This window comes from Epinephelus lanceolatus, chromosome 14, assembly GCF_041903045.1.
Source record: "Epinephelus lanceolatus isolate andai-2023 chromosome 14, ASM4190304v1, whole genome shotgun sequence".
In the NCBI taxonomy this organism is placed as follows: domain Eukaryota; kingdom Metazoa; phylum Chordata; class Actinopteri; order Perciformes; family Serranidae; genus Epinephelus; species Epinephelus lanceolatus.
The window spans coordinates 35679520-35697833 of NC_135747.1; the positions used below are offsets into that span (position 1 = coordinate 35679520).

An 18314-nucleotide genomic window follows, 5' to 3' on the forward strand; every position below is an offset into this window, starting at 1 on the left:
TTAATTCGTCCTGAGTTGTCTGTCTTCAACAGTTTTACATTTTCTACAGTCACATTTTCAGATTTCAGCGTATGCTTGTATGCAGCGAGTTGAGCAGCAGAATAACCTTAGTTTGCTTTTATCTCTTTGATTGGCGCGCTGAGGAAAGAACAAGGGCCTCAGCAGATTTTTGTGATCCTTCATCTGTCAGACGAGTGCAGGAACTTGTGTAATCTCAAAACGAACACATGTCCATTTCCCTCCTTCACTCAGTATAAATTAGACGCCAGTCACGATAATAGAAACCCAACTCTGACTGTGTACTGTGGTATCTCGCTCTGCTCACTCGCTGCGGTTTGACCTCCAAGCTTTTCTTCCAGACATCTCGGTGGTATTCTGCAACATTTCATATTACTGCAGCACAGTTTGAAGGGAGGTTTTTGCATATATTAGTCTGCCAGTCTCCTCCATAAATCTGCTCGGCTCTGACACTCTGTGACCATCATTTAGCAATCGTTTGTCTCCTGACATCTCACTCTGCCTTATTTGCCTTCATCCTACATTTGTTTTGGTGGTTGGCAGTTGTTTTATGCTTGTACCTGTCAGCTGTGAGAAGAATATTAATCAGGGGAGGGTTGATGGACTGCAGAATATTTCAGGTGAATGCGTTAAAAGGAAAGTAAACCAGTCTTTAAGTTAACCGTCTCCTTTTCTCTTCTCCTCTCTCTCCAGGTATTTAAGATGAAGGCGGTCCAGCTAGCAGAGAAGCTGCTTCCTGCCTTTAACACCCCCACAGGAATCCCCTGGGCCATGGTCAACCTTAAGAGGTCAGTGACACTGAAATCCACCCCCTTTATCCAGCAGCTGAGATGAATATAAAGTGAGATGTGCCACTCAACCTCACTGACAGTTAAACAACTTGGTGGGCAGATTGTTTTTGTCAGTTTCAGCCTTTTTCTTCTTTACTGTTTCTTCCTAAAGACAAAAAATGTCTCACTGTATATTAGTAAATTTTATACCCACAATAATAGATTTGTTGGTCACTTTGGGGCAGTGGAGACTGTGAACACAACACTGACATTACAGCATCTTATATTGAAACGGCAAGCTTGTTAGCAAGCAGTTGTAGACTTACACATCCAGCAGATTCAGAGAAACATTATCATTCATATGGAGTCATGTTTGTGTCCACCTGATGATTGTAAGTCTACAAACATCTGAGAAAATACCTGTCTCTTTAGCAGTAGTCTAACTCACCAGATACAGGCGGTTAATAGCTGACTGCATCTGCTATAAACCTGCAATTTGGCCGAAAATGTATAACAATTTGAAGATTTGACTCCATCTCACAGGACTCTCCAGGTTGCAGGTTAGAGCTTAATTGTCAATATTCTTCCCCTGGCAGCGGCATGCGCCAGTGACAGTGACTAAAGTAATGTACCTGTTCGTTCCACTTCAAACAAGCTTTAGATATCTGCTTTATTTTACTGTTTCATGTTCACTATCCACCGTATTAGAAGTTGTGCGAAGTTGCTGCTAGAAAACTCAATATTTCCTTATTTTGCTGCTTCACAATAAAAGGTATTACATAATAAAATAGTGGGGGATTTTTATTGTGAAGAGTCTACAGGAAATTAAATGTGTTATTACTGAATTAGCTGAACTTTGTTAGCGGCTTTTCTTCAATAAAGACAAGACTAATAATACAGCAGGGAGGAAAGTGAAATCAGAAACAGCCACAGTGAGATGTTGATGAAGAGCTACAGACAACAGGCTCTTACTGCACCTCTGCAAACAGCTCACCTCCAACAGGTAAATTAAAACACATGCAGCAAAAATAACAGGGGACTTTAGCCATGGAGCAGCACTCCGATTTAAACGTCATCTCTCAAGACAAGTTGTCATCAGTTAAAGACACAACTTCAAGTAGGTAGCCCTGTTGTAATGGAGACACAAATCCCTGCAGTGCTGGGCTGACGGCCCAAACCAAACCAAACCAAACCAAGCCAGCACATAACTGTCAAAAAGGGGTATTTGTAGATCTGAGAGGAACTCCTGACTCAGGTGCAGTGGTGGAGGAAGTATTCAGATCTTTTACTTGAGAGAAAATGCTGATACCACTGTGTACAAATACTGTTTCAAGTGAAAATTTAAATACCGTATATTGTAAAATACAATGTATATCTGCCTCATAAATGGCTGTTACTCAGAGTCCCTCGCAGATACATTCTTCATGTTACTATACTGCAGCAACTCATCTCCAGATGTCTTTTTAAATTCAGTCTGCCCACACAGGTGTTTGGACTTTTGTAGCCTGATTAGACCTCTTCACAGGACTGTGTGGGTGTGTACAAACTGTGCTCTCACTTTCATCACTGGTCATTATATAATCTGGTGCCCTTGTGTTTTTCCCAGCGTCGCTTCAGTCAACTTCAACCTGAGAAGCATTGAATCAATTTAATAAGAAGCAGAAAAACAGTGTTAGAGGAGTGTTAAATTAAACTTGTAGAAACCTGTAGTCACCCTGTTGACCTGCGGTTTGTAACAATGGTCAAGTTTCCTGTTGTAGCCTCAGCCTCAAGTCTAACATTACCATAGCATTACTGTGTGTGTACTTTGTATCTCCCTCCATTTCTCGCTGGTCTCCTTGTTGAAGAGGTGTTTTTTACAAGAGTGCCTCTATTAAGACATATTCGTAAGAGAGCAGACACTTTTAAGTTTTGTCTTATGGCCAGTCCAAACTAAAGGCATTTTTAGAAGTGTTTTAGACATCCATAACTCGCCCGTCTCACAGACCAGATATGCCTCCATTTTATTAAATCCATGAAGACAGGTCTCATGGAGACAACCAAGATTTTTTTTACACTTAAAGTCTATTTTTGTCAAGTTTAGTGAAGCATAATTTGTGTAGACAGCTGATTATTTGAGCATGAGTATTTCACTGATGGTCTTTTCATAAAACTAGGATGTCTATACAGTAAAAAGACACAAATACTTTTGACACTGGTGCTACATGGTCAGAGAAAAGAAAGGAAAAAGGACTGTGGTATTTGCTCATGAGGTACGCAACCTACATCTACCAGAATGCACTGTGCTGCACCGGATCAATAAATGCTCCTGCTGGTGGGTGATGTAGCTAAGGCTGCCCCCCAATAGTTGACCAAATGTTAGTCGACCAGAAAGGTCATTAGTCAGCAAGATTTCATTGGTCGCTTAGTCGCAAACTCTATTAGAGCTGCGCCTTGTCAAATTAAAGCAAACCTATATGACTGGACCATGTGTGAATTTAATTTGAAAGGACAGACACAGGAAGTGTCCACGCTCAGCAGTCAGACAGGAGTCAGCTTAATTTCCAGGGCTGGTACCTGCTTTTATTCCACAGGCTAGTTAATAACATGTCGGGCAGGAAATCCAAAGTGGTATAGTATAGGCCTATATTAATGAAGGTTCATTAGTACGGTTTTGTATTTCTCTGTAATGTAGCACAGTGTTAACAATGTTACTGATACTATTCTTTCTCACACCTTCAACTCAAACCACCAAAATATATCATTTAATCATTAAATTGATATCAAACATGCGGGCGACCAGTCGACTAATGGCCCTCAATGACGACTATTGGTCGACTAGGAAAATTCTTCACACGACAATGCAGCATTTCAATCTGTAGTCCAAGCAACAGCCCTTGAGTTGGTGAAAATCCACCTGGTAGATGAGCAGGGAGATCTGGGTGCTGGTTAGCTGGAGGGACGTTTACCCCAGAGTTCATTCACACATTCTACCCATATTGATATGATACAAGGCTGGTTAAAATTCTCCAAAGTATCCCTTTAAAATCCCACAAATATTCCACTGTGTATGTGTCGTGAACTTATTAACTGTATCTACATTGATTGATCAAAGCTCTCCTTCTTTCTGTGAGCTGTGAGTTATTCCTCTCACTCACTGCGGTGGGCGGAGAAATAAAATCAATGAATCAATACATGAAACGACGGCTGATTTCTTCCCACAGAGCCGACGTGAAAACTATTTTGGGTCAGTAAATTTCTGCTGTCAATTTAGTGAAGGCAGGTTAGTGTCGTCCACTCAGCTCCCCAGGAGCTGCAGCTGACAGACGGCTGAGACATTTTTGGACTGGATGACAGGACGCTTACACTCTGCTCACATCTGGCTTCAAGTGGGGATTTCCTGTCAGTCTCCCAAAAGACGAACAAACAAAAACACCCAAGAAAATGCAACTACACACACAAATACCAGAAGAATAATGGCAGGGACAGAAATTTAGTCTAAATACACACCCATACAACATATCGCTCTCTTTTTTAGCTTGTTCAGACAATGACAGAAACTTCCTCCTCACACACAGGTTGCAGCCCATTAATGTTACATGCACTCATTTAATATTAAACCAGTTCCAGATGCCTTCTGCGCCACATATGGTCCCGTGTAAATGTGACCGAGACGTTCTACTGAACTGGTGCTGAACCTGTTGCAGTCAGTCCAACACCAACACTGAGTGTGTGTGTGTTTCACTAGACTGAAAGTTATGTTTTCTGGTTTGATGGTGTTGTAAAGATGAGGAGTCCAGCCAGGAAAAGTGCACTAGTATCTTAATGTCTTACATTTAGGGAGAATTACAGTTGCTGTGATGTTTAAATCCCTGTTCAGACATTATTATTTACAGCGATTCAGTTTTCTGTGAATTATTTATTAGAAAATCAAACCACAGATGACTTAAAATTGCAGTTATCAAGATTCCTGTTTTTGATCTTTCTTCTTCATTTCACTATTTACTCAGTTTTAGATGCTAGAGGCTCGTAGTTGGTGCTTTTTTTTAAATTTAATTTCAGCACAGAAAGACCCTATTTCAGGCTAGAAATCTCACAACCTGACATAAGTCATCTATTTATCCACCCATCATCTGTCTATGGGACAGTTACAGCCTTTATTACTCTTTTTATATTGGGTTTGTAGAATTGTTGTTTCTTTGTCCACCTTCCTCTCTCCTCCTTATTGTCTTGCTCTCCATCACATCTGTTTCTCACCCTCCACAACCAACTCTGTTCTCCTCTTGCCTTCTCCCTCTCATCACCACTTTCATCTCAAACAAAAAGAGAAATGCTGCTTAAGAATCTGGGAAATTTAGCTCCCTGGATTAAATCTGAGGTTACAAGCCTTGGTGTGATCCTTCACTCAGATCTGAGCTTCAAGTCCCACATTAACAAGGTGTTGAAAACATCATATTTCCACCTCAGAAACATAGCTGAGGTACAACCATTTCTAAATGTTAGAGATGCCGAGAAATTGATTCATGCTTTTATTTCAAGCTGACTCGACTATTGTAATGCCCTTTTTACAGGCCTTCCAATTAACACCACTGAGAGACTTCAGCTCATTCAAAACTCTGCAGCTCGGCTGTTAACCAGAACCAAGAGGAGAGAGCACATCAGGCCAGTCTGAGCTGCTCTGCAGTGACTTCCTGTTACATGTAGAATTGATTTTAAGCTCCTCCTCCTTGTATACAAAGCCTTACATGGGCTGGGACTGAGCTACATTGCTGACTCCCTTGTTAACTATTTGCCTCCAAGAGCACTGCGATCATCTGCTGCTGGTTTATTGGAGGTCCTACAGTAGCAACAGCCAGGAGAAAATCAGGGATGCAGCCTTTGTCAGTGACACCCCAAATCTATGGAACACACTACCTATAGATACCAGGGAAGCTAGCTCGCTAAATATTTTTTAAAAGAAAGCTAACAACATATCTGTTCGCTTCAGCATTTAACTAGCTCTGACTTTCCTGATACAGGTCAGAAAATCTTTCCTTTTAGGCTTCACGCTGCTGCAACTCTTTTAATATGTTGTATCTTACTTGATTTTATGATTTATGGTTTGGTTTTAGTATTATTATTGTTATTATGATCTCCTCACTGTCATCTTCTCCTCTTCCTCCTTCTCTTCCAGCGGTGTTGGTCGTAACTGGGGTTGGGCGTCGGCAGGCAGCAGCATCTTGGCTGAGTTTGGGACTCTTCACATGGAGTTTGTCCACCTTACCTACCTGACAGGAAACCCTGCCTACTACCAGAAGGTAATAATTGGTTTCATATTGGGTATGCATGTCTGCATCTTCTCTCTGCTTTGTATTGTCCCTGTTTGCATACCATAGAAGAGTGGACCACTGGCCTTGGCGGAGATCTGTGCTCTCTAAGTGCACTGTCTTGTACTTTAAATTAGAGAAAGTTGCATCAAAACACAGAAAGGTGATATTCTGTATACTAAAAGTAAACAGCACAATAAAAGAAGTGGTTAAATTAATTGAGCAAGACACAGTACAAAAGTAGAGGGGCACTCGGAGAGCGTAGACCTTCGCCAAGGCCAAATACCCGATCTCTCAATTTTAATAAAAGTGAAAAATCAGTGATTTGCATCTGCTTTCTGTAATCCCACTGACAGTCAAAACAAACTGTAAACATAACCTCCTTGTTGGAGGTTATTAAAAACACGAGGAAGATTTACCATTTTTCAAGAGAAATATGCTCTGGTTTCTATAACCTTTTATGTCTGATGTTGATTTAAGGTGATGCACATCCGGAAGCTGCTAGCCAAAATGGACAGACCCAACGGGCTGTACCCAAACTACCTGAACCCTCGCACGGGTCGCTGGGGCCAACGTAAGTACACCGTTTGCTTTACTTTGACATGGTCATCAAACTGAGCCGGAAGGTGAAATTTTCAGTTTACTGGTCCATCTACGTCCCAACCCTCACCTATGGTCATGAGCTCCGGGTAGTGACCGAAAGAATGAGGTTTGCAGATACAAGTGGCCGAAATGAGCTTCGTCTGGGGTGTCTGGGCTCAGCCTTAGAGATAGGGTGAGGAGCTCGGACATCCGGAGGGAGCTCAGAGTAGAGCCACTGCTCCTTCATGTCGAAAGGCGTCAGTTGAGGTGGTTTGGCCATCTAATCAGGATGCCTCCTGGGCGCCTCCCGTTAGAGATGTCCCTGGCATGTCCCACTGGTAGGAGGCCCTGGGCAGACTCATGTCATGCTGGGGGGCGATTACATGGTGATGCCTTGGGCCTTTCAGGTGTTGTGTAGATGCGTTTTATATTTATTTGAGAATACACTTGAATTCCTGGATCATTGATCTACGAGCAGCCAGGTGGAAAAAGTGTCAGAATGTTCTTGTGAGCTTTAAATGATCATGTACCCAGATGACATGAAGTGAAACAGGAGAAATCAACACAAAGTGAACAAAAGAGAAGACGCAGGATGGATCGTCTTTAATGAGAACAAATTGAAGCGAGTAGAAGAAGATGGAAGGGAGGAACACATTATTCCCACTATATTGATTACAGTTTGGCGGTCTGCCCGGGGAAATTAACAGCTCACTGAGCGAAGTTGGAAGTGAAGTTACACACCATTCCTGCCCTGAAACCTGTCATCTCTGGTTAAAGTAATTTACGGCAAGTATATAATTAAAGCTGGTGCAACGCATATGTGTTTGGTGGCTACACCTACAATAATTTGGTGTTTCACTCTACTTGACACGTGGTGACGAACAAACAGGCTGTTTAATTGTGGTCACACTGAGTGATTGAAAGGAGAGGCAGAATAAGAAACACAACCTCAACAAACATGTGAAAACCCATTAAATATTTATGTTGTCACACCTAATGGATGTGTCAAAATACAGTTTAAAATAAGGTAGGACACTTGTTCTGAACACAGCATCATTTCAACATGTACAGCAGGTATAGACCTGCTAAGTAGCAGGTGGATTGATGTGCTGAAAGTTATCTTCGCCCTCGTCCAGTACAGTCGTCTGTCAGTACTTTGAACTGAACACCTTGTACATTTGCATATTTCAATTTATTCATTGTCATATACACAAAAATTACAGTGAAGCAGTTCTTGGCAGTGAAAATCTCAGATCTGAGGCTGCCTCTAACAATTTGCCTGCAAGTATGTATTAAAAGAAAATGCTGAAAAATGACAATCAAGGCATAAAATAGTGCAGACGTGAATATATAGGAGTGGAATATAATGTATATGAAATAGAGTAATGTGCATTTGTGATGGACAGTAATTGCCGTATGTACTAGAAAAGTGCGCTCAGTAGAGTGCCGCGTCCCAGCCACTTAAGACAATTCTCATAATTCCCAGCAGGCACGCCGCAGCTCATATCAGAACCATCCAGAAGCTATAAAAATATGCATAATGTCTATTTGTGAGGGGCCGCAGTGTGTTGCACAGAGCAGGTTGAGTTCTGCTAACAGGCACTGTATGAATTCAGTTTAGGGCTTGGTGAAACAATCCCTTGTTGTTGCACATACTTGAGACTATGAGAGGGTGTGCTAATGTCATGTGAGGGTTTCCGAGTGGGACCCATTAGGTTAAGATTGGATTAAAAGCCCCATTGAGTCCATCAGGTGGGGACTGTCCTTTGCTGCCCAGAGGGCTCATCACAACATCTGGTGTCCCAGTTTCGCCCCCCACTGCTTTTACTCCCGCTACCGTCGAGTCCAAGTGGTTTTTCTCTTCTTAATCCAGAACCACTGGCTTGCCTGTTTGGCAGCACTGGTGAGGATTTTGATGGCCTGACATTGGGCTTGGCCTCAAATTCCCATGTCTTTACGCAGCCTGGTAGTTTACTTGCCCATTAAACCTCTGCAGCCAACTTCCACTGGGTAAAACTTCGCTTTACAGCCACGTCGCTCAACGTTGGCTGCCAGCTCAGCGTACATAAGGCCCCTTGTGTTCATAGCCCTCCTCCGCAGCATCCTCCCTAAAAGAGCTAAAGGATGAAGATGAAGCGCAGTGAGGTGGACCAAAGCACGAGGTCTGTTCTGAGGTTAGTAAAGACAAGTCTTGAAGCCAACCAGAATGTGTTTAAGTTTTTCTGGAGATGGACAGAGAGGCCACGTAGGGTCTTTGCCGTACCATTGGTTAAGGTTCCTCAGAGATGGCAGGACATTGTAGGTGGCTTGTATTATGAAGCTTGTTTGAGATGCTTACATGTCCCACAACTCCCTCCAAGAGAACCTTCTCCCCTCAACTCCCTTTCATCTCATCCACTGTCCTTGTTGTGCACCTCATTGCCTGCTCTTGCCAGTGCACCTCCTCAACCACAAGACTTTGAGATGGAGTTGCCTTGTACGATGATGGTCTGCTCTTTCTAAGGCCAAGGCTTCCTCTTCTTTGTTGCACATGTCCAACAATGTTCTGTTGTGTAAGGGTTGACTTAACCTGTTGCAGAGCTGCAGATGGGGTCCACTCATTTCCAGTAGAGTGTAGGAGCTTTTTCGGCTACATGTGCGTCACGGAATTCTGTCAATGTTAAATGAGATATAGTTAAAGTACAATTATGAGGATACATTTATTTTAAATGACTAAGATGCCACAAATCTTTGATCAATGTCGTTCAGAACTTGACTTTAAATGGCATTTACTTTGTCGGTAGGTTTCAGCACAGCAAAGCAGGAAACAACAACAACAATAAACACAACTAAAATGGACAAAAAGAAAACATTTAACTACTCCGCCTAATTAGGTACTTTTGGTAGAAGCACAAATATCAAGGAAAAATGTCCAAATTACCAAATTCTGCAAGTCTGCAAAATCGGGTACGCAAAACACTCACTTCTTAAACGCTTCCCATGTGATGTAACACCGTGCATCAGACTGAAAAAACAGGGCACAGCTCGAAGGGGGGTTGTCTGGGCTCAGCCTTAGAGATAGGGTAAGGTGTTTTGGACATCTGGAGGGAGCTTGGAGTAGAGCCGCTGTTCCTCTGCGTCAAAAGGGGCTAGTTAATGTGGTTCGGGCATCTGATCAGGATGCCTCCTGGGCGCCACCTGTTTGAGGTGTTCTGGGCACGTCCCACTGGTAGGAGGCCCTGGGGCAGACCCAGAACACACTGGAGGAATTCCATATCTCATCTGGCCTGGGAACACCTTGGGGTCCCCCAGGAGGAGCTGGAAAGCGTTGCTGGGGAGAGGGACATCTGGGCTGCTTTGCTTGGCCTGATGGATGGATGGATGGATGGACGGATGGATGGATGGATAGACAGTTCAAACATGTGGCAGCTGTGTCTGGTGGAATTGTCCCTTCTGGCTCCCTTACAGTCAAGATGGCGGCGAAGAGTTGACTTATCCATCTTCTATTGTGCCTAACTTTAGTGGATCATAACGAATCAGGTATGGAATTAATCTGCAGATGCTCTGGCTCAAAATGAACCCAATCTTTTCTATGAATGTCAGTTTTTGGGCCACAGCAAAGGCCAAAATGTGGCTTGCACCAGAAGGTAAGGCTTGTTGTTTTTAGCCGAGCCGCTTTCCGGAAAACTTGCATCTTATTGTGTGCCAGTCTGCATTTCATTGCACTTATTCAGTGAGCATGTGACAAATAAAACCTTTGAAATCTTGAAATTTAGGAGATTTTTGTCTCCTGCCTGCTGTGACTTCAGAGTGCTGCTGAACTTTCAGTGTGCTATCAGTCCTTTGAGTCATCTTCCAAACATTTATTCAGAATATTTTACACTTACTTTCATACGTCGCACTCTGAATGTTTGTACTTTTCTCCCTAATGTTACTTGGGGATATTTCAACTTATCATCCAAACTCTCACAGGGGAGTATTAAATATTCCTTTTTGTTTACTTTACAGCATTTCAGTAGGGATAGGTTTGGACCTGAGAAGGCGTTTAACAGCGACTAAGATGCTGGATGACAGATATGTAAAGATTTGTGGGTTGTTATCTTAATATTCCCACAGAATATTATAACATTGTGGATATTAAAATATTCCTTTTTCTGTCTGCACTTGCTTTAGAAGTATTTTTTTTTTAACTGAGCGCCTGTCGATTAGATGTGACTATCTGCTCAAATTGTGCTTTTGTTCAGTGAAAGGAAATGAAAAGATGAAATCTGTTTAAAATTGAATATGTTGTTTTGTTTTTATTTGTCCAGGGGAATGAGTCACCACGTAAGAGTGTGCCACATTAGGTCCATTCAATTTTCACAACACAAGTAAATAGGAAATAGGCAATTCACACACAGATTGTGCACAGAGGACGGAAGAAGATGGTACAATGTTATATATACATTTTTTCAACAACTTCTGTGGTCCAGCAAGATGAAACCTATTGTTTTATTTGTTTTACTTGTCGACAAAACAAATGGAGAGCCCTCATGGATGGATGGATGAAAGGAGGGTCTCATTAATGGATGGATATGTGGCTTGGCAGTCAGACTGATGTACTTGTAAGTGCACAGACTTTGGGCCAAAAGCAGGGGGAAAAAATGGACAGAAGATGGAGGGAGGGCGGATTGATTGATGGATGGATGAGTACATTAACAGATGGATAGTTAGCTGGCGAGCTGCATGACTGGGCAGGTGATGACGGATGTTTGATGTTGTTTCTGTGTTTGTTTGTGTGTGTGTGTGTGTGTGTATCACAGGCTGAGTGTTTCTTTGTGTATGTCTTTGAGTCATACAAATATAAGCTCTTTTTACACAGATATCCAGTGATACAGCTCCAGTGAAGACCCCTTGTTTTTTACAGTCATGATGCCACCCCAGAGTGTAATTTTAGAGAGCATGCTGGCATTCCGGAAGTACAAAAAGACATGACAGACCTGATGTATAAGGCCCTGACACACCAAGCCAACCGTCAGCCGTTCGTCAATGTTGGGCTATCAGTTAGCATCTGTCTCCCTAGTTTGTGCATTGTGTGACGCACTGTTGCCCCTTGTCGGTCCCTGTTGGCTATTACTGTTTTTTTGGGCTGATTCAGCATGTTGAACCTGTGTTGTCGGTGGCGGAGTCCATCAGTGAATGAAATCACTCTGATTGGCAGTTCAGCTCAGCACATGAGAAGAGAAACGGAAGTGAGGAAAGTAAACAAACAGCTAAAGTCAAGAGGGAATGAGGCCAAAACAAACTTGTTTCATTAGCCACTGAGCTCCTCAACTGAAATGTTTCATGATGGTTTGTGTTATTGTCCACTGGCCCACAATAAATATGCATTGTTCTTTCAATATTGGATTGTGTTGTTAATGTGCTAACTAGCGTCAAGACGGTCTTCCAGTTTCCCTTTTGAAACGGAAAGTTATTAATAACTTATTGGAGAGTTATTTCCTCTCATGCAGGCGCAGAACATACATGCTGGTTGGCCGTTGGCTGTAATCTTTGGGGTGTGTTTAAGTGCAACTTTTTGGCCGAGACACAGGTGACAAAAGGCAACGCAGCAGGGGGCTTTTGTCAGCGCTAGTTCTCTAAAGTTGATTTGGTGTGTCTGGGACTTAGCACAACAACGTCAGAGTGAAGTGCGACATATATAGATCAGGCAGCAACAGTCACTTCCCGTCCCTGTTATATGGCAGTTAATCTCGTTTTCTGCTGACAGGGTAAGGAGTTCCTGAACCTCATTGTCTTCCCAATTTGCAGACATATAGGGTTTCTTTTCCTCTTTGAGTTAGCTGCTAACTGCTGCTAGCTGCTTTATAAATCATTCAGTGTGGTTCACATACGTAACACATCATCAAAACTTCACATCCCTCCCGTCCTGCCGGCTTACACTGGGTCTGCACCATTACTACACCGACATACATCTGTGGTGCGGCAAGTAGATGGAGTCTGCACACCATTTAGCAGTTATGGTAGATTTGTTGGATCTGTTGCTAAATTTCAGTGGTGAGAACGAGAAGAGTTTATGTTGCCATGACCACATGGCCCGTACAAACACAAACAAGTAAAGGGAGATTGATAAGACAGAGAACTGATAGACATCGTTCAGGTACACATAAAATCCTATTGTGATCATTACTGTCCTTGCAGGCAAATTTTTGCCAACTAAGAAAGCCAGTGTGGCTTTTGCCCTGTAGGCCGACATTGTTTGTTTTGTCATCTGGCAGTTATGCTGTTGCTGCTGCTGGCTGACAGATTACACTCCATTTAAACAGTTTTCCCGGCCCTTGCCGTTACATACGAAGCGGTGCACGGGTGCACTGAAATGGAGCGGACCCACTTTTTTACACAGACATCGATTTTACGCTGTTACTACCTTCGCTGCCAGCTTAAAGGCAAGACAACTCTGTCCCCCCATTCTGCAATCGTACTTTATATACAGGCAGAGCAATGAGGCTTTAACAGGCAGTATTAAACGGGCTACAGTGAGTGCACATATCAGTGTGTGTCTGAACGCTGCCTCTGTGCACGTATCATCTTACACATCTAGTGAGCTCTTTAAATGTTACTGTACGTGTGCTCTCACAGTCTTAAGCCTGGACACATTAATTAGCTGCCATTCCCTTTTGTTGCCTTCACCAGTTGATCACAGCAAAGCAGCACTGGTTTAATTAAAGCCCATAGCTGCTCCAGAACCAACGTGAGCTGCTGCAGAGGCCCCTGAGCGCTGCATGGAGAGGCTGCATGGTGCAGTTAAAAGGAGGGAGGGTGTTAGCCGGGAGGAATGTAATTAATGTGAAGCCCAACGGGGCTCGGAGCAAAAATGCCCTTGAATATTGATAAATCCTCACAAAATAACAAATGATAACACAAAGGTGCCTCTGATGATTAGAAGACTTGGTTTCTTCTGTTTTCATTACGGTTTATTTATTTAGCTGTGAAGTAATCATGACCAATCATGCCACCACTGTACCCTTGTCCACTGTAGGTTGTTTGTGGATGCCAGTAGCTGGGTGACTTTCTGCAGTGCATTCTGGGGAGGAAAAGTTGGCCTGGGGCAGTGGGTGAAGTTTTGGCACGACACTACCAGCAGAAGAAAATACAGAAATCTCACCAACAGCTACATCAACCAAACAAATGGATTAATAATTAGAGGGACAAATAATTAAAACAATAGTTGATGTTCTTGTCAGTGTTTGTTCAGACCAAAAACATGACTTGACTTCACATTGTCTTTAAACTGACAAAACAACATCAAAAACGCCAGCGATAGCCATGGCTGTAAGCATTATGTTTTTGGGTTGTCCGTACGTATGTCGCTCCCATTCTTGTGAACGAGATATCCCAAGAATGCCTTGAAGGAAGGTCTTCAAATTTGGCACAAACGTTCATTTGGACTTAGTAATGAACTGATTAGATATTGGTGGTTAAAGGTCACTGTGACCTTGCTTCTGTCTCATTCTCGTGAATGCAGTATCTCAAGAACACCTTGAGGGAATTTCTTCAAATTTGGCACAAACATCCACTTGGACTGAAAAATAAGCTGATAAGAATTTGGTGGTCAAAGGTCAAAGTTACTGTGACCTCACACTACATGTTTTGGGCAATTACTCAAGAATTCATATGCTAGTTACGACAAAATTTCACACAAATATCTAATAGGATATAATGATGTAGCTGTGACATTTCATTTCAGTTTCCGTAACTCCTTATCTTGTCACGGGGGGGCTGGAGCCTATCCCAGTTGACATTGGGTGAGAGGCAGGGTTCACCCTGGACAGGTCACCAGACTATCACAGGGCTGACACATAGAGACAGACAACCATTCACACTCACATTCACACCTACGGACAATTTAGAGTCACCAGTTAACCTGCATGTCTTTGGACTGTGGGAGGAAGCTGGAGTACCTGGAGGAAACCTCAGGGAGAACATGCGGACTCTGCACAGAAGGGTGATGACATTTTATAACCAAAAAGGTCAACTTCACTGTGACGACATAATGTTCTGCAAAAGCACTTTTCTGGCCCTTACTCAACGTCATATCTCAGAGGAGACATTCAGCCAGGTACTGAATTGGTGACACTAATCTTGGTATCCATGTTTTCACAGACATGGATGTAAATTGTAAGTGCAGCTGAGTGGTGCATGGAGGCTTATTACTGCAGGGCAGTAATTCTAGTTTCTGTCTTCAATTTCTGCATATATTGTGACCAGGGTCTGAAATTAGCACCCGCCACCTGCAAATTCATGGTTAGTTGTTCGCAGTAGCGTGTAAAATTGTCTGGCCGTTTGCCACTTTGGTGGACAGAGAAAAGGCACATCAGAAAGACATATAACTGCTGTTTAAAGCAACGCTATTAGCTGAAGAACATTATTCATTTTGATTCAGAGTCTAAGTTCTAACCAATAACCATCAATAAAAAGATTTGCTCATGCATTTGTCAGTTTTGTCTGAGGGATGGGCACAGTGCGTGTGTGCCGTTCGAGCAAGAGAGAGTGTGAGGGTGATGGTGGATGAGCTCAGAACAGACAGGTGTTGATGATCAGAGCAGATGAGATATTAGCAGTTAAGTTGTCAAGTGGTAGTAAATGTACAGTGTACGTTTCAGTTTGCCTATAATTAAACACTGCAGCTCCTCAAGACCCAAGTAACGTTCCTGTGTCAGGACACCAGATGTGTCTTCATCAGAGTCAGGAGTCTGATGAAGACACATCTGGCGTCAAAGCATCAGTTTGTTTAGTAAAGTTTGTTGCCTCTTGTCCATGTGCTCCAGTGTCTTTGGACCTAATCTCTAAAGTCCCTCCTGATAGAAGATTCCCCTGGTGTAAGAGCACAGGACAGGCTTGCCATTCCTTGTGAGGCAGTTGGAGCGCTAAACCTCTTCGTTCTTCTTATGTTCCCATGTCTTACTTCCCAACATAGGCGGGACGTTCATGTGTACTGTATGGCTTTTAGGAACTTAATTTATATCAGACAAAAAAGGCAGTGAAGGCAGTAAAAAAAGTTAATTTCAGACTGTAACTGCGACACAAAAAGCAGTCTCCTTAATCTGTTGAGGATTACTCAGTATCAACAGTATCATGGCGGAAAGATAAATGACATTTTAATGTCTTGTTTTTGGTATGACAACAAGAACCAAAGTTAACCAAGGACGTACTGTTTATTTCTTAAAGGCGAGTTTAATCAGTGTACATTTCCGTGTTCACAGTAAGGATCAGAGATTTGGTTAAAAAGCGGCTTCAAACTTAGAAAGACAAACATCACTTATCTTGTTAACCATGTTTTTAATCAACAGCAGACACATCAATAAAGCATCAACAAAGATCCTCCACAGTCACTGCTCACGGTGCCGACATGATACCGTGATTATCATTCACAGAGTCAGGAAGGCAGAAAATGACAATTCTGTTTTCAGATAAACACGCTGTGTGTACAACGTGGTGTTGTGGGATTGTTATTTGCATATTTCTGAACACCTGTAACTGCCGCAGAGTCAAACAGGGACATCCATTTAAATTCATTACAGGAGCATTTAGACTGAGCTTTCAGGGCTGAATCGAGGAAGCGCGGCTGTCTCACGTTAGATTTATGTGCGCTGGTACCAGGCACAGAATTAACACACACCATCAGCCGGAATCTGCCTGTGGCCGCAGTGTTGTCTACTGTATCAGCTCCCGTGGCAACTCATCAATCAGGTGTTGTTTGGAGGATTTGTTATCTTTAAAAGTCCAACTGGTTTGTAAAATAGTAAAATCAAGTGTTTTGTTTTGTTTGTTTTTTTCAAGTAATTGTCTTTCACTTTGGTTCTGATGTACATGGGTGTGTGTGAGACAGCTGTGTGTGTGTTTGAATATGAACATTTAAATTGTGAGTAGTTGTAAGTACTGGGTGAGAGTTATATGTGAATGTGTGCCTGCGTTTGAAGGGTAGAAGCGTGTCGAAAGTGTGTGTGACTGTGTCACTGTATATGAATTTTTTGTGTGTGTGTTACTGTGCAGTGTAGGTGTGTAGACAGTAGTTAAGCTCAACTAATGAGGAATGAGGCTGAGCTCCTCCGTCTTAATGAGATCCTGCTGTGACTGACAGCCTTATTACCACACACTCCTCTGCCTACACACACACGCACACACACACACACACACGCCACCCACTCCCTCTTTTTAACCTACTCACTGACACTCTCCTTTGCTCACACACACACACACACACACAGACACACACACACCACTCACAGGATTTCCACATAGCAAAATTAATTATTCCTAAAACAGAAATAAATCTGAATTTTAATTTTGATTTGATTTTTCTGATATTTGCCGAGACTGTCACTACGATGCGATGCGATATGATATGATACGATATACTTTATTGTCCCCATAGGGAAAATGGTCTTGGACTCAGGAGCTGAACAAGTATTGCTGCCTTACAAAAATAGTCCAGAAGAAATGAAAAGCATACACCATAAAAAAAAAAAACCTCGTACTGCTTCTGATGCATTTGCTAGAGTCCAGCATGGCTGAATGAAAACAACCAATCAGAGCCGAGGACGCTGTAACACAGCTGTCAAAGTAGGCAATGCTGATCAAATATAAATCAAGATTCTGTTATTACATTGCGTTTTTCTCACCGCAAATGTTTTCAGAAACTTATTCCAGTGCACTGTTTAGCTGTAAAATTAGAAATTTTGTGACCTGGCCGCCATGTTGAAAGGTGGAGCCAAAACGAAGCACTGCCCATCTACTGGAGCAAATTTTCTAGCCTTTAGATTTTCTAAACCACTTAATTATCGTTTTATCTAGCTGGCATTTTTGTCCACCTGACGTAAAACACCAGAAAATTAAGTGAAAAGGAAAATAATCAAAAACATCAAACCAGCTTTTTGTGGCAACTTCTGTTGCAATTTTTCTTAATCTCATCTGCAAAGCTTTGATTGGCTCAGTTTTTAACTGGGAAAACAGCCGTCGATGAGCACAACATCAGACTTGCTGCACAGTGTTAATATGCATGCATGACTGTGTATGTGTCCACGCTTACTGGAAAACTACCGAAGCTACGGAAAACTGCTGGAACGTTCTTACAGTGGTGGTTCCATCAGCTGTTAGTCAAAAGATGTGCGCTGCTTTGACTCAGACACAGTTTCTCTCTGAACTGCATGTGTCTTTTTGGATAATGTCGGACTTCCAGTTGTCTCGGTGGCACGGTGGTGTAGTTAGCATTGTCACCTTACAGCAAGAGGGTTCCTGGTTTGAACCCAGGCTGGAGGAGCCCCTCTGTGTGGAGTTTGCATGTTCTCCCTGTGTCAGAGTGGGTTTCCTCCAGGTGCTTCAGCTTCCTCTCACAGTCCAGAGACATGCAGGTTAATTGGTGACTCTAAATTGCCCGTAGGTGTGAATGTGAGTGTGAGTGGTTTTCTGTCTCTATGTGTGAGCCCTGTGATAGTCTGGTGACCTGTCCAGGGTGAACCCTGCCTCTTGCCCAATGTCATCTAGTATAGGCTCCAGCCCCCTGAGACCCCTAACAGGATAAGCAGTTACGGAAAATGAATGAATGAATGAATGAATGAATCCTGTTGTCTCTTTACTAAAGCCTCCCTCCGGAAAAAAATCCTAGCTTTACGTCTGCTCTTTGTCGCTCAGCTAAGCACGC

At 42.7% G+C, this 18314-nt stretch overlaps 1 protein-coding gene across 1 annotated transcript in view; it reads left to right on the forward strand.

Annotated features, from left to right (window-relative positions):
* Positions 1-18314, forward strand: part of man1a2 (mannosidase, alpha, class 1A, member 2) — a 209227-nt gene that overhangs the window by 158847 nt on the left and 32066 nt on the right. Inside the window, exons 6-8 of the mRNA XM_033617549.2 lie at positions 712-806; positions 5941-6064; positions 6554-6647. Coding sequence (XP_033473440.1) covers positions 712-806; positions 5941-6064; positions 6554-6647 — 313 coding nt within the window. The remainder of the gene's footprint in view (positions 1-711; positions 807-5940; positions 6065-6553; positions 6648-18314) is intronic.